Source organism: Cololabis saira, chromosome 6 (assembly GCF_033807715.1).
Source record: "Cololabis saira isolate AMF1-May2022 chromosome 6, fColSai1.1, whole genome shotgun sequence".
NCBI classification, from domain to species: domain Eukaryota; kingdom Metazoa; phylum Chordata; class Actinopteri; order Beloniformes; family Belonidae; genus Cololabis; species Cololabis saira.
In genome coordinates, this window is record NC_084592.1 from 22110434 (window position 1) to 22128266 (window position 17833).

The following is a 17833-nucleotide window of genomic DNA, read 5'->3' on the forward strand; positions in this document are numbered from 1 at the left end:
TGTGATAGATATGCAGGTATCAAAACCCTTCTGGTTTTGAAAGTATTTATTATTTTCTTCTTCTTATTTATTATTTTCTTCTTCTTATTTATTATTTCCTTCTATTTATGTTATTGGTTATTTTCTATATTATTGTTTGAATATTTACTTTATTATTGATATATTTATTTTATTTATGTTTTTTCTAGCAAGACACAATTTAAAAAATGTTTTTGTTTCGTGTGATGTTGTTGAGTGTTTTCAACATGTTGGTTTTATGACAATAAATCTGTAAATGCTCTCAATTAATGAGTTTGTATACACATATCCCAAAAGAAGAGTTGATGTGAACAACTTACACTAACCTATTACAAGACAGTGGGTGCTTTTCACGGCAGGGGTGCTGAATACGGCACAACACCGGGTCTCTTCGTGTCCACTGACAGCAGGAGGCAGGAGAGCTGTGTGGATGCGGAGCATCAACCACGCGGCTCGCGGGAACGCGCGCAGACACAAACACGCGGAGCCGCGCTCGCTCGGGGGCGCGCACGGCCGGAGCTACTTTCGCTATGATGCAATGGCGACTGCGCCGCTGTGGGGAAGCGAGCGAGGAGTTGAATGAGTTTCCCCCACAGTTGGAGAGGAGCAGCCTGCCAGTCGGGACACCGTGTCCTCCGGAGACACCGGCAGGTCTTCCTTCACCTCCTACATGGAAACACACGGCCGGGCGTGTCTGCTAGTCTCCCGGCTCGCCGTGTCATGACAGCTGGACACATTTCTCACACATCTGTGCGACGCAGCAGCAGCAGCAGCAGCAGCAGCAGAGAGACGGGAGAAACACCCTGTTTGCTCCGAGTCTAAAAAAAAAAAATCGGGAGGAGGAGGGTGTTTTTTTTTTTATTCTTTTGCTTCTTTTTTTAAATTAAAGTCTCGTTTTGGAAGCGTTGTCTTCCTCGCCAAGTGGAGCCATTTGGACCAGCATGGCCGAGAGAACCGCAGCCGGGCTGCTGGCCGTGATGCTGGAGCCGCCGGCCGCCGGCGCGCTGAGCCTGCCGGCCGAGGTGCGGGAGAAGCTGGCGGAGCTGGAGCTGGAGCTCTCTGAAGGTAAAGCTGGATTTATGGTCCCGCGTTGAATTGACGCCGTAGGCTCTGCGTTGGTGTAACGCAGAACCAGGAATCAGACTTAAACTGACAGCGACATGTCTTTTATTTCCATTCTGTTCTGAAATTACAACAAAGTTTACTTCACAAAGACAGGTTCTGACCACATTTTTTTCCTCTTTTTTTTTCTCCATCTTTCATCTTACAAGTCAAATGTCCTCACTTTTGATATGTTTCCACAGTGTAGATGCTCCATCCCACACATATTTGGGCCTAATCTAATCTAATCCAACTAGGGCTGTTCGATTTTGCCCAAAAATAAAATCTCGATTTTTTTCTCTCAAAATCCGATTTTCGATTACGATTATTTTGTGAATTGACAAAAGGCAAAGAAATGATTTCAAATATGCAGTTTTTTTATTGAACATTTGCCCCAACTTTGCTCTTATTAAACCAAAAATGAATGAATAAAGTGCAAAACTCTGTAAAATAAGTTGAAAAAAAGTTTTAAAAAATATAATAAAATATAAAGTTTTATCTCTGGAAAAAAAAAATCAGCAATTCAGCACTTGCAAACATACAGTAAGTTATATTTCCAATTAAATAAAACAAGACATTTTCTAATTAAACTAAACTGGGTCTTTGCATGCTAAATAATAATGCAACCCATGAAGGAGGTAGAGGTGTGTAATGTCAGTCATTACATTTGCTATTCACATTTGCAAGTTTTTTGCAAGGAACACGAGCCGGTCTACCCGGTGGCATGTTACAACGCCCCCTCCTACACTAAAGAGCCTCTCCCATGGGCTACTTGTCGCAGGTATTGAGAGGTATTTCCATCAATCATTAATATGGTATCAATTAATATGTGTGCAGACAAGGTAAAAAATTGTTTTTTGAAAAATCGATTTTACGAGTTGCACGTTTTAACATCGTTCTAATTACATAATCGCGATTACGATTTAAAATCGATTAATCGAACAGCCCTAAATCCAACCTGTTTTCACTCTTTATTTCAATTAAATTCCCAAATTCATCACTTCAATACTAAGTCTGCAAACAATCCCATCCCACCCTTTTCAGGTCTACTTTTTTCCAATTTTCAATTAGGTTCAGAGGTCCTCTTTATTGGAACACCTTACCACACCATATTAGAGAATGCTCGAGTACATATAATTTCAAAAAACAAATCACAACATTTTTGCTAGCCCAATTTAGGAAAGCTTAACCATTCATTGTCAGCTCTTCTCTGCACACCCTCATCAGATTCCTGTATTTGTTTTCTAGTAATTTAGCTTATTTTCCTTAGTTGTCCTAGGTTTTACATATTTCTGTAGATATTGTTTGTTTCATTATAGGAGGACCACTTGACAAGCCCTTATGGGTTTTTTTGGTTCCTCCCACACATTTTCTGCTATATTGTATTTCCTTTTTTTTCTACATACTGTTCGTCTGTACTTTTAAAACGGTTGTATATTTTTATGTGCAAATAAACTAAACTAAACTAAAATCTGGGCTGCTTTTGGCACTTTATGGCTCAGTTACGGCCCTGGCAAGTGCTATAAGGGCCAGATGTTTGTGAAAGGTCGTGAATCTGGCCAAACTGCAGTTTTGGGATGCATTTAAAAAGAGCCAGCTGTGGCCCAGATTTCATAAACTGGCATTGACGCGGGATATCGGAAGTGTCGTGAAGCCCTAATGTCCAAAAAATCTGAAGAATTGGGCCAAATCTGGTGTAAACATGGCCAAATCATTGCTGTCACAGCGACACGAGGATGCTTCAGACATTAAGCCTGAATTATGGTTCCGCGTTAAATCCACGCAGAGCCTACGCCGTAGGCTACGGGTTGGCGTAACGCGGAACCATAAATCAGCCTTTACACGTGTGTATGACGGCTATTACGACCACCGCCCTTTTATTTTTTATTTTTATTTTTTTTGTAAATATTTGAAGATGTGCCAGCATCACCGGACCTCATCTGGTGCTTTTTCAACAGCCATCCCGTCACTGAACTTTTCTCCTCACGACAAGGACATTTTTACTGAATGACACTGGTGGTCAGTGGGCTGTGACTACTAGGGTTGACAATTCCCTGAAAAATAAATAAGTAAGGGACACCTCATCAGCAGCCTTCACCCTTCCTGGCGTGGTGGATTTTTTTAGCCCCCTTTTTTTGTGAGTGAAATGATTTTTTTTAATTATTTGTCTCGAACCTGAATTGAATTAGATGCATGTTTTTGAATGCCATGAACACATGGAAAACAAATTATTATCCAGCAATTCACTTGAATACAAAATAACAAAATGAACTGAATAAAATAAGTATCTTTCTTAAACAGAAACCTGTCCTGCTTAACTTAAAATGGTATAAATTAATATAAAACAATAGAAAGAAAGCAGAACATCCATTCTGTAATAGTGCACATTTTTAGTGCAATAACAAAAGTGCAAACAGAAAGTATGTAGAAAACCTGTTAACATATTTGTGCCTCAAAGGCCATGACTGTAGGCTACAGTTGTAGTAAAACAGAAAAAAATAACTTATGAACTCAACAGCTCAATGTCATTTTCCATTGGCATTTTATGACTACTTTTTTTTGACTCTCACAGTAATACGGGACAAAGTGCGTCCCTTTTCAGCTCAATACGGGACGCGTATTTTAGTTTATAAATACGGGACGATTCCGTTTTTCAAGGGACGGTTGGCAACCCTAGCTGTGACTCGCTGTTCAGACAATGCGAGCTGTTTTAAATGGCACAAGTTCAAACTCCAAACATATTTGATCAGATGGCTTTCTCTCAGCAGCTGCACTGACACACCCATGATACTGCTGTTGCACGACTTCACACAGATGATTTCTCTTAAACAAAAAAAAATTGATGGAGGGGAAAAGATGTGAAAAAATCTGCAGTATTTTCCACTTCAGAAGCAGTTGAACCACAGTTACTCGTGAACAAACTTTCGTAGTGATCTCCGCGATTTCACTAAACATTTCGCCTCCATAACAAATGACTCAAATTACAGTTAAGAAGTTTTTAACGGGACAAATACTACGATTGTTGCGGTTGAAGGGTTGCCAATGATGCAGGTGATTGCTTTCATCTTTGTGCATAGGTTTTTCTTTTTGAATTTCTTTTTTATTTAAAGCATCAAAAGGTTACTTTTGACCATGACCCCATATACTCTCCTGTGTGAAAAATTTAGAAATAAAACTTTAGATAGCACTGAATACGATTACGGCACTTTGAAATTATCAGATAAACTTGGTCTATAAAGTTTATGTCCGTGTTCAAGTTAAACTCAATACTTACATGCACTTCTCTGCTTGCTGCACGGATCTATTAAAGGTTAGTCTTTTACAGAAACTTACTGACTGCAAACCTATTGCTAACAATGATACAGAAGCATATAGCACATTCTTTTCCATATTCCTCTATAAAGAAAGGCAGTATTTATTTACATTTGGTATTGCAGTTTCAGAGTTTGTCTTTTTCTGTGAAGTAGTTTGCACATTTACCTATTCTGTTCTGTTAAATCACTGCACTGTATTGTGCCATCTGTCTGACTTTCACTACTCCGTCAGTCCAGAAATCACAATTACATCTCTTCATACTCTGCTGAATAAGATAATTGATTTCATGTTACGTTTAGTGATTTATTGACTTCTTTTGTTCAGAAAAAATCCTCTGCAGAAATCTGGTGCTCAATAACAAAATGAACTCCTCAATTCAGTGAAATTCATAACTGAACTCTGCCCCACTAATTAAAAAAAAATACTTAGCTGCTGTAAAACCCTACTAAATGATGACCTACATTCATCCTGATTAGATTAGATTTGACCCAAGGGTGAAACTCTATTTCTTTTTCCTTTTATGAGCTCAGGAGAAGATGTTAACTCAGTAAGCCAATAAAGCAACAAGGTCAGTTTTAAAATGTGGAAATAAAATAAAAACCCTGCCCTGACCCCCAAAAAATAAGATTCCTGGTTTTGTCTGTAATTTCTGTATTTTGAGCTGTGTGCAAGTCAAGACCATCATACCATCAGGGTTGGGAGTAAATCCAAGGTGCATGCTTTGATAAGCACGCTAGCTGCCATCGAGACCTCTAATGGGATAGACATGTTTTCAGGAGTGGCTACCAAACTAATCTATATCTGTCCAGTTTCCTCTTCCTGCTCCCCACATGTTACATCCTGCTATGTTGAAGCTCTGATAGCACTATCTCCTCTAGCTTTTCTTCCACTTGTTCTCAGTTGTCCTTTTCCCACTTTGTTTTGCTGTCTTTGCCTGTCTTCAGGCCTCTCACCTCCATGTTTCCTCTATTTTCTTTTCTTTGATCAAAGAATATAATTTCATGTTCTTCGGGCTAAAGAGAAATGTACTTTTATTTTATTTTTTCCCCCTGCTACCTCAGTGCCTATTTCTGTATGCTGCTATGAACTTTTCACCTCACGATGATGCTCTTCAGTTGCCTCCTCTTTGTATCCCGCGCTAGGACTAAATAAGTGACTCATTCTGTTAGAAGCAGATGAGAATGAGATCCTGCAGACTGTGTGTCCTTTTTAAAGGAGATCTTAAAAATCAAACATATATGTGTCCTTCAGAGAAGCTTGGTTTTTAGTAAGCAGGAGTTTGCAAGTCTGTGTTTGTGAGTGTGGAAGGATGTAGTTGTATTCATGAAAGTATCATGCATATTTTTTTAGAGCAGTTTATCAGTAGCATTCATTGAGTTTGGGAACAGCTAGATATTATTCCAGTGTGTGTAGCGAAGGCCTACTGATGAGTGAAACAAACAATCTCTGCACTCTTATTGCAGTAATAATGAGTTGCTTCCTGAAGATGCATTCATGCTCAAATTCTGTATTTCTTGATAATCTGCAAACAAATCAAACTATTAAACTATGCTACTTTAATTGTTAGTCTATAATTTGACTCAGTGATATTCTGTGGTTCCATGTATTTATTATCTTTATTATTAATACTGCATACAGCTTGTGCTTGCACAATATAACAGAATATTCAAATTGCTTCAGCTTGCTTAAATTTTGTAAGTATATATAGTAGCCTTATATGGGGATTACACACTTAATGTGTTTAATGTATTTCAAAAACATTGCATTAAATTATTCAAATTACTCCAGAGCATAAAAAATTGAAAACTAAAACTGTGATGCTAAAAGCTGACAAACAACTTCAGACATTATTTATAAGAGATGTAGTAAGATACAATGAAAAATATCAGTTTTTAATTTACTCTTATGTTATAATTTAAGTCTCAGAGGTGCTTCTTTTGATCAAACCCAGTTGTTTCCTCTAACTTTTAGTCTTTGTGGTCATTTTTATTTAAATGAGCTGCTCGTACTATTAAGATATTCACCATACAGATGTAAACGTGCATTGATCTTCTCTTGTAGACCTTTAAAAATAAAGAATGAAAAAAGATGAATAAGTCATTGAATTTTTGTTTTTGAGTTGAACTTGCAAGAGGTCTCTGAAGTTCCTGTAAAAAGTCTTTTTACGTGTCTCGTGTGTTAACTGAGAGGCGGGTTTTCACCAGGAAGGTTGGCTGTCTGAATTCTCCACTTACACAATTGTAATTATCCCTAGAAAGAACCTGTTATTTCTCAGCTGACCTAGATGCAGACGAGTAGCCAGAAGATGGGGCGTAAAAGAGGGCAAGAAGACGGATGATCCCCATTATCTGTTGCACGGAGGAAAGAAAGAACGAGACGAGTCAGTCTGCTCAGTAATTCATAGGCTTGCTCTATCACTCCCTGGTTTTCTGCATTCCTCCTCCTCTTCTGCTCTATAAACCCTCTGGTTACAAAGTCATTTTTAGTTCAGTCCTGCTGGGAAACTGCCAAACCTCTGGTTGGTCATTGCGCCGGTTTAGCCGCGCTCCCATTCAATAAACATTCACAGAGTATAGGTTTAGGTTCGAGAGCTATCTGGGTTGTTCGTGGTCGATTGGGCATATAGAGGGTGTCGTTGCAGATTTGAGGTGTTGGGAAGAGACTGCGTAAATGGCTTGCAAATGCATCTGAAAACGTTCTTTATTATTAATCAGATTGCCCTCTCAGAAACGTAGGCTCATGTTTTTATCTGTGTCCTAGAATCTGCTGCTGCTGCAGCTCTGACCCAATTTCCCCTGTGGAGATAGTTGAAGTTTCACTATTTATCTCACCATTTAGATAAGGTGGAACTGACTGTACACCTTTACTTGAAGAAGTGGCTAGGCCAAGTGTTGTCAGTCGGTAATACTAAAGAGATGAGATGGTGATTGTTCAATTCACTCCTGTTTCTCAGCCTCTGGCACTTCAAAAGCTTTGATGATGTAATGATTGGTAGTCTGTCTAATTGCTGTTAATGGGTATATAACCCCGTTACTTTTCCACAAGGCTCAAAAGTTTACGCTGGCCTTGGCATAAGGATGGACAAATAATACATGTCAGTTCTACTCTATTTACTTTCATTTGACCTTATATTTATTGTCACCTGTGTTTAAGCAGGGAGACGCTACACGTACAAACAAGTGCCAGTGAATTTTCACTAAACATTTCTGACAGCAAAACAGCCATACGCCCAGTATATAGACACAAAGGACAGAAGCTAAAACCAAACCAGTGTATCTGTGAGAAAGAAAAGAAGAACACTACATAAGACAAAAATGTTGCTGCATCTTTTTAATTTCTTCTGGAGAAAAAAAACCCCTCAAACGCATTTGTGTTGAACAACCTGAAGTAAACGGGCACGTTTATCCAAGTGTATGATATTTTTTCGTCCACCATAAACCTTAGACATGATTAACCTTCTTAGTACAGGGTGGTTATTGGCCTGCTTTGGTGGCAAGTCTGGAAACCTCTGATATAATCCTTCCTTTTGGAAAAGATGACCGTACAGGAAGCCTGGGTGAGTTGGTCTTCAGAATGTGCTAACGGAAGACCACAATCCAAGGAGTAGCTCGTTACCGGCCCTGAGGCATTCACTGGTCACTTCTGCGGTCCAAGTCCACCAGCTCACCAGATAAATAAATATATCAATGAATTAACTTTCATTTGGCATTAAAAGCTAACATTTTATGAATATAGAATTACATTTACAATAAGAGCTTTGAGCATATGTAGGACTTAGGGTGATTGGTGAGGGGACTTTTCACATAGCTGCTGTTTTTCCTCTGTTTTAGGATCCAAAGTACACTGACCAAAAATATGAACGTACATACCGCATCGGCCCAAAATAGAAGTTGGGTAGTGTACTGAAAACTCTGTTATGCTAAATTTTCAGGTTTGACTCAAAATTTGAGGTCAGTGTGAGCAGTATAAAACCAATTCTTCCAACATCTCCAATAAAAGGACACCCCAAAATGTGGAACTTTGTCACAATGCCACAGATGTCACAAGTTATGAGCATGGTATTGGCATGCTAGGCAGAGGGATGTCTGCCACTGCAGTGTCAGAACGACTGGATGTGTCTCCTTCAACCATCAGTCGCGTGAGGAGTCTCCATAGAGAGACAGGCGGTACTGCGAACCACCCAATCAAACACATTTGGGATGATGTGGATCAGAGGGGGTGACAAGATGTTCTGCCTCCAGAAAACGTCCCCCAGCTCCATGTGGCGCTCCAGGGAGAATGGGACAATATTCCACAGGGCACAATTGACAATCTGTTGACCTCAATGCGTCAGAGGTGTGTTGCTCTTGGTGTGGTGGCCACACTCGATACTGACAGCTGTAAACTCCAACTAATGAGTGCCAATGTTCTAATCCTGCATAAACTGATTATTTTTTTGACAAGTGTGACAAGATTGTGTTAATGTTAAGGTAATATTGACATTTTATGTTTTGTCGTGTTTATTCTGAAATATTTTGGTGTTGGAAGTACAAATATTGAGGCAAAATGTGCGTTTTATATTTTGGGTCAGTATAGAAGACTGTTGAGTTTTGGAGGGAGCGAGCCAGTTGCTGTGACTGTTAAGTCCGGGTTGGAGAAAGACTGGCCACTATGATTTGTCCCTGACAAAGTGGAGGTTAGAACTTGGAGGGTCATAAATATTTCAAGGGTGGGCCTCAGAGCGGAGTTGAGGTTCACATTGTCTTGCTGCTTTTTTCTTTAGTCTTTTTCTTTACAGTCTCGCCTGTGTATGCATGTAATTGTGCGTACATTTAACTGTCAGTTCTATTACTTATGTTCAGTGTCTTGAGTGTTTTGTCAGAACAGTCCTCCCCATTTATTGGTTACAAACCGCAGAGCTGCGTTTCACCTAAGCAGACAGCAAGTCCCACAGTTGTGGTAATTGTCTTCCCACTCCCTTTGGTTATTACAATGAAGGTTTTTTTGCCTCAAATTTAAGGAGCCACGTCTCTTTAAAGAACTGAAACCTGTGAGTTTCATATTTGAAACGTCTCTTTTCTCCTTGTATTTATTCAGACATGAACGAGTCAACATTGTAAGAATTTCTTCAGCACTGTAATTTTGGTGTTGGTGATTTTTTATTTTTTTCAGTTTATTTATTTTTACATTAACAATAGATTAGTTGTTCTTCCATATTAACAAAATCAGTAGCACCATCTAATCAATTGAATTGAATTGAATAATGCTTTATTAATCCCAAAGGGAAATAAGATAAACCAGCCCAAGTGTCATGTGATGATTGCAATCAACATACAATCCCAGTGGATTTGTTGTGAAGGCTTTTGGATCGGAGGGATTTTAAAGTTTTCTTCTGAAAGTTGAGATGCACAAAATGTTTTTCCCCTCTTTGCTTCCCTACCACAAATATGCACAAGACATTTCATACTCTTTCACTCGATTTAACCATGAAGCGACACTGACTTACTGGTATTGTTTCAACACTATTTCATTGATGATAATGCAGAAATAGTTGTAATGTTGTTAACATGGCTTCAGTTTGATTCTAAAAGACATGTTTTAAGATTATAAGATGAGTGTTATGTTATTTGATCTTAGTAAAGATGAATGACTCACAATTAGAGATATATTTGTTGGATTTTTTGGGGGGTTGATCCTGATTTTCTTAAACCTGATTTATGATTTAAGTTTTCCTTTTAGGAGCTACAATCAACTGCATACTTTCAGGTAATTTAGCAGTGAAACTCACGGTAGCTTTTGGATGTGTAGTCCATTAAATTTACTCTAAGCCCTTCAATTTACAAACGATTATAACTACTGGCATGCTCAGTATATTCATGCTCTTTTAAGCGTTTGATTTAGTTTGTTGTCCCAAATGTTTTGGATTCTTGTTCCTCCACAGGTGAATTTCACCTTTTAGCTTGTATAGATGGCTGTTTTTTGGTATTGTGTACTCAAAGTAGAAATACTTCCTGTCTGAAGATTCCAAATGATGAAAAATGTTTTGGGGGGTTTTGTCACCTCTGAACACTGACATTTTTAAAAATCCCCTCACTGCTAAAGAAATCTTAGTGCCACGTTTAATCTGAAAAAAATATATATAGATTTTTTTTTTTTCATGACTGATATTGGCCAATTTACTGGAGAGAACCATTCGGGACCACCCTCAGTTCTTTCCTGTCACTATATGGTGAATCAGTGAATCTGTACTGTAAGAGCATCATTTTTAGGGTGACATTACTGCAACCAAAGTACATTTCATTTAGGCTTTTCTGAGCTAATTAAACTAATGAATTAGTAACAGCCTGACTCGGCCTTTGCATTGGCCGGTGTTTGTTCATCATTTACAAAATCTCCTGCTTTAACTTAATTAAACTGCGGTCTGACTGCAAATGCAGGGCTGTGGATTTTTTTGGTCCTTAAATCAACAACCACAGGCAGTGAAGAAGCTACTTAATTTTTTTTTTGCAGTACTATTCCCTTTGCTTATATAAATATTGCATAGAAAATGTCAGTTTTTTCCAAGTCCAGCAGGTTTTTGGCCCATTTGCTTTGACAGCAGTCCCAAAACTGGTGCCAGTGTCCAGCCAGGCCACCATTCTGTCCATCCTGCCACAGTGATACTGCTGAGCTCTGAGGTTAGCCAAAGGCACCCTTGTTTGAATTTTAATTTAATTTTACTTTAAATTCACAAAACTCATTCTCAACACCTACGCTTCATATGAACCCAAATTGCAAACCGTTTTCTTACTTTAATACGTGATAGATATTGCAGCTTTGGTGCTGTAGGTGACTCAGTCTGTGTCCTTCCTGCGAGGGAGATGGCATGTGCAGTGGGGAGCAGCAAGCACTGGTGCCAGGGAGATCTGCTGACCAAACAGGCTACACAGCCCACCTCAAGGACATATTGCAATTTTCATGCTCTGCTCACCCGATTCCTCTCATCAGCAGGGTGTTCCCTCTGCCTTATGCAGGATTAATGTGTACATTCTTTATTGCATATTCATCTGCTACTTTACTGCTTGTGTTTTGATCCCTTGTAGGGAATTCTTGGTGTCAGGCAAAGACCCCCTTAACCATGTCATAGAAATGATGACAAATGGCTAAGGATATCATAAATCCTATGAGTTAAGCATCTGAAAAATGAAGAATTTTGTTGTGCAAAACTAGAAATTCAAAACAGTTATACTGCAAGGCTCTAAAGGTGCAAAGTTAGATTGCTTGAAAAGGTCCAAGGATGCGAGCACTGAGCTGTGCAGAGAGCCTCGATACTGTATAGATTTTTTAAGAGCTCAAGATAACATTTCAACACTCTAAACTTGCTTTGTCATTTATTTCCCTTATCAGTTTATGTTTTTTGGCTTCATGTCTAACTCTTGCATTCACAGGTTCATACATTTTAATTTGTTATGTAGCATTAGTGGCAATACGCAAGGATTAATAAAGCTGTTCTACACCTTTGACAGACCGGCACCCCCGTTGCATCGCATTATTATGCTCATCAGCCCTGGAACATTTTGTGAGCATGAAAACAAATGAGAGTGATGTGCAAGATGAGATGTTACTCTCACTACAATGCGTTATTGTTACGACCTCTTTCATCATCAAGATGCCTTAGCTCGGTATTCACAAGTGAGCCTCTCAGGTTGATGAGCGAGGCTGCGATTGTACAAACACCTCCAGAGGCATCGTGGAGGCTTGTCTCATTGGATCATGAGCTGAATGTTTGCGAGAGTGTTGTTTTGAATTCTGACTGAGCCCAAATATTCTCATAAAAATCCACTCCAGATTAATGCTGTCGTCGACTCCTCGTCAGTGCGATCAACACCTACTGACCTACCATGACCTCTGCGCGTGTGTGTGTTCAATCCATTTTAAAAGGGAAATCACACAAAACATTCTGCGTTATTGACATTATGAAGAATTGCAAAGAATTGCAAAGAATGTTGCAGAAAATGTAAGGTCTTTTAAGTCTTTATTTTTCTATTTCCAAGAAAGAAGCCCAGTTACCTTGCTTTGAATAGTCTGACCATGTTGAGAAAGCATTGTGGGAGAAAAATAAAAAGAACTGCAATGAGGCATAAGAGACAACCAACATATTTGAACATTTGATTTTCTTTTTACTTTAGTTTGTTCAATCACTATCTATGTGTCAGGTGTGATGTGAGGATGAAAGAGAAACGCAGGCCTTGCGCTGCAGCAGCAGGCTGCATTGTGAGTCTTCCTGGTGAAAAACAAACAGAAAATGTCTGGAATGTGGTGAGTGACCTGTGAACTTAAACATGAGGAGAGGGCTTTCCCGGCCGTAGCTTAGGGGCACAAAACTGTATGCATCAAAGAAGTGAGTAGAAAAACAGGTTGTCTCATCATTTTAAAAGAATGAGGTCAAATGGTCCCCTCCTTTTTTACTTCTTACCCTTAGAAGGCAGACGCATCGAAGTCCTAAGTTTTTTTCCCCCTTTTCTTTTAAAATATATATCTAAATATAGTCTTTGTTTACACTTGGATATAAAAAATGAACCTGACAAACTGAGCTTGCATACCAGAAAATGTGTTTTCAGCCTTTGTGCTTTCTGCAGACCGACAGACAGACAGTTTATAGTGAACTGTGCTGCTTTTCCTCTCCAGAGACTTTTCCCTGTGTGTTATTCAACTCACAACCAGAAAAAAGGAGGGATGCAAAGTAAAGACGAGTTCAGATGGTTTTTAAGGGATTTTTTTACTCTAATTATTCTATTTTTTCATTGCATTTATATTCACCACATGCAAAATGCTCTGGGTTGGAAAAAGCTGTGGCTTTCAAGAAAATTCCAACTAGAAAGAGCAAGTGTGAAGGTAATAACTCTCAAACTAGTAAAAAAAAAAAAGAAAAAAAAAAGTTGTCATGTGCTGACTGAATCCTAAAAATTCCACGTCAGAAAAGGCAAGAAAAACAGACTGAGATGAAATGCAGGTTTTTACAAATCCCAAATTCATCTGGAAGAGAAAAACGAAGCCAACCTCTTGGAGTCACCCAAACTACCCAAGGGCATTTTTCATGTGCAACAAGGAATTTGCACTAGCGAAAAAACAAGCTCCCTTTTGAGTTTTGCCTTAAAAATATACTGATTTTGATTAGTTGGCTAATTGACTGCTTGTTTTCATCCTGATTTATGTTTTCAATTTGGGTTTTGAAGTAACATAACAATAAAAGGCCACTAAACATAACGGTTTCCTCTTCCTTCAACATTTTGTCTATTATCTGAAGGATCGGCAAATGTCTTTTAGCAGTTAAGAGACATTTTCTTGATCAAAGCAAAACTCCACTGCTTCTTACCGAGGTTATGTTATATTGCTCTGAAGCTAAAGATAATTAATAGCATTGTCCTTTTATGTAAATTGATTATGCTTTCAAAGATTTTTTCCTATATAGTCGACTATAACTTGCTCCAAGGAGGCCCATTCCAGTGTAATGATGTATGACTGGTCTCTCAAGCTATGTTAGTTCAAAGTCCTTAAGTTAGCACTGTGATGTTTTCCCTGGCAGTAGCAGTGATGTTTTTACTGATAAGGTGCTTGGAGCTAAGAGTTGTGTTGGGGGGCTTTTTACCCGGCAGATGAAGACGTTTTCTGTGCCAGCAAGTGAGATTTTACGCAGCTTCTCCAAAATGCTGCAAAACCATTTTTTAGTCATTTCGCTATGTTGAAGCTGTATCAGTATCCCCCAAGTGAAGTGTCAGACATAAGTAAACTTTTGTAATGTGCTCTGATCTGCGTACAGAACGAGGCGACTGGCTGCTGTTATAATATCCATCTCTTTGCATCACACACACAGTTTTGCTGCTCGTCAACTCACCCTAGAGATTTTGAATAACCTTTTCACTCTGTGTTTTTGTGGAATCTCAGGCACTTTGGACAAACAATGACACAAATACAGCTTTAAGCTGACCAGTAATCTAATATAACACACACACACACACACACACACACACACACACACATTTACACACCCACGTCACGGCTCTGTGGTCTTACTCACAACATTCCTGACATAGAGGTCGCGGGCCCCAGCAGCCTGTGGGTGATGTTTGTCGGCGGTCGCATACTGTGTATGTGTGACTCGCCCCATGGTGACAGTTGAAGCTCAGCTGTTAAATCTGAGAAGCCTTGTGTCCAATTTTTGCTCTTGTTCATCATCATCTACAAGAGACTTATGCTATTGGAAGTTGTAAGACCCTGCTGCACCTATTACACAAGCTTGTCACTTTGCATCATCAGGAAGACGAGGAAATCTGTCTGTCAGTGGTTTTCATGTCATAGTGGATTGGTATCATCGTCTGTTTGAGTCTGATTTTGCAGTTTCAAGGGCTTGGTTTGAACCGTGGATTGTCAAGAGATCACTCACCTCTTCTTAAAATATCACATATTTGACATTTTAAGCTTGTTTTTCAAATGCTGCAAAGCATAATTAGTCTCTGTAGTTGAGTTAACATCTGTGTTACTTCCTTGACGATACACATAAGTGCAAACTTTCTCTCTGCTGACTCTGTGGTTTGAGTGATCATTACCTATGAAATGGGGTAGAATGTATGGGGGTAGAATTGCTCGACCCTCTTCCCCACTGTTGTCTATTTTTATGAGAAACTGAATGTAATTTTGTTGCTGTCATGGCCTGGCTGTGTCTCTATTTAGCCACTGGGTTATTAAGTCAGAATTTTCAGCTCTCTGTCAATCAGGTGGCTCTACTTAATGCCAAAAAAGGAGAGCAAGAACACTTGAATTTTACAGTTTTGGCTTTCGACAGAAAGTTTGACAAAAAAGTGGTTAGCTGTCACTTGTACAAAGTCTGGGATATCAAAACTATTTAAACTTTAGTGAGAAGTAAAGAAAAATAAAAAGAAAGCCTTTCAAGTTGACGTTAAATTTGTTGTTTGGTCTGGTGATCTAAAGGTTAAACCCAGTTCTTCCAAGTCAGAGCTATAAAGGGAGTTGTATTTACATGCATGAGCCTAAAGGGTCAGCTGACAGGATAGATAAAGGGAGGAAAAGAGGAGTGGGAGGAATCATGGGGCTTGAATGTTTTTTTTTCCTTTCATAGACAGCTGGAATATGGCAGATCTTGTGGAAATCACCATTTCCTAATATTTAATTTCTTTTTTTTTTTTTTACATGCATCTACAGGACATGCATGTGCTCTGCCACATGTAATGAGACATGTAAGATCAAAACGTTGTGGTCCTCCTGTGATGTCTCTGTAGGTTTTCAAATCAGCCTTTTTTTTGGTCTTTGAAGTGGCATATGAACATTGTCTTGCATAACAGAGTAACATTTAAAAAAGCATTCATTCTGGGTTACCATGACAACAGTGCAGCTGACACACCTTCATCACATCCGCTTAGTTCCTCTAGGATATGTGCTTTCTTGGTAGCAATTGCTGTCTTCATGTCTTTTTGTAGTTGTGCTTATATTTATAGATATTTTAACGATTTTATCTTTTTCTTTTTTTAAATTAACAAAATTTGCTGGGAGCTAATCACAGTATCTGAATCCATTCCACGGATCATCACTGTAATCCACTTCAAAAAGGCAGGGGCCCTGCAGGCCTTGACCCCTGACCCACTGCTACTGACGCTGCATCGTGATGAGTGCTTTACACCCTGCAGGCCACAGAGGAAAAAACGATAAAGCAAGATTCAGTTGAGTTATCAATGCGCACATTCTGTTTGGGGCAAAAAAAGGAACTGACCGCCGCCTTAAGACCATGTTCTGCAGCTGCAGCGTCCCTCTGAGGACACTGTCACATGGGAGCCCTGAGTCTGTTCTTTTTTCCTTTTTCTTTTTTCCTCTGTATTTACAAGGTTTGGACATGTGCACATAAATGCACACTAAGATATTACATCCTCTTTCCCCAATGTCACACAGCCTGTTGCTCGATCAAAACTGAATTTGGTCCTCTGGCTTGTATGTGTGTGGAAATAAGTGCAAAAACAGACTATGCACTGGCGGCCCTGCCTGCGTCTCCCTGGAATTCAATGTTTTTTTCTGTTTTTTTTCTGGTCTTCTTGTCAGTGATGATGGTGGGCCTGAGCAATGTCTGCTTTTCTTAGTGAAAAATTGCTATTGCAAGACTTAGCCAGGACTAGAATTTGTTTTTGTCTTTGGAATAGTTTTTTTTTTTTTACTTGTTTTTAAAGTATCAGCTCACAAGTTGAACCCACTCTAAGCAATCTAATACTGGTTGTATAAATAAGGGACATTTTTTCTGCTGCAGCAGACCCATATTTATTAATTGCATTTCATGAAGTGTTTATTTGAATACAATATGTTTCAGATAAGGTCTTATGCATTCCTGTGCTGGGCATGAAAATCTTTTGGCTAGGTCCTTAAGAGCGGGCAATAATCTCGGACATGTGAGCAGTTTAGTAAAACACTTTGCATTGTTTATTGTACGAGAACAGTTTGCACAGTGTTGACAGTATTATATAATGAACATGGACATATTTTCGGTTACATCCTTTAACCATCCAGTTTAAGACTAATGCTAATTAGTGGTAAATATTTTGTCATGTGTTTTGTGTTACTCTCCTGTTTGAAATTCTTGCCTTTGCCTGTCTTAGGAAAGAAATCACCACATTTCTTATAACTGGCTGAACAGCCTCAGGTGCTGCTGGATGATGGTGTCAGCTGGCTAATGTTAATGAGCAAAAGCCATGTGGCTGGAATCACCCTAACTGACTCTCCTCTTGCCTTACTCTTGGTGAACAGCAACACGTTCCCTGCTCCCATAGAAATGTGTGGAATAAGTAGGGGTGTAACAATATATCGTACCACCAAATTTCGCGATACAAAAACGTCACAATATGTGTCGTGGAGGTGACAAAGTGTATCGCGATATTGGGTTATTAATATTAATCTATTGTGTTGATGAGTAACGCGCATCCGACCACGCGTGCCGACCGCGCCTCGACCCGCGGACCAAAATCTTACTCTGCTCAGAAGAAACTAGTACCGTTTTGCGGTCCCGATCACGGGACTCTTGCAGGGTTTTGAGCTCTGAACTTTTAAGTCTGGTGTAGAGTTAAGCCTTACCTTATTAAATTAAACCTTTTTCAGGTCGTGAGTAGGATAAACACGGGGACAACTTCTGCTGAGTTCGAGTGTACTTTAATGTCCGCTCAACAGTGTAGGATTTTATAACATCAACACAGCACCTAGTGCTGTATCACTCCGCCCAATCTAAAACATACTAAGCACTACAGATAAACTGACTAGTGTCATTATAGTCCCTGATTAACGTCAAAATATAAAGAATATATTTATAAAATAATGAACCCTGAATTACCAAAATAACCTTCTTAACAAAAATAAATCTCCTCTTACACTTATAAGGTGAGCAAGAATC

The 17833-nt window shown here is 39.1% G+C and overlaps 1 protein-coding gene across 7 annotated transcripts in view; it reads left to right on the forward strand.

Annotated features, from left to right (window-relative positions):
- Positions 1-555: 555 nt before the first annotated feature.
- Positions 556-17833, forward strand: part of dip2a (disco-interacting protein 2 homolog A) — a 91347-nt gene continuing 74069 nt past the window's right edge. For all 7 annotated transcript variants that reach the window (XM_061723679.1, XM_061723680.1, XM_061723683.1 and 4 more), the window contains exon 1: positions 556-1083. In XM_061723679.1, coding sequence (XP_061579663.1) covers positions 960-1083 — 124 coding nt within the window. In that variant the 5' untranslated portion in view covers positions 556-959. The remainder of the gene's footprint in view (positions 1084-17833) is intronic.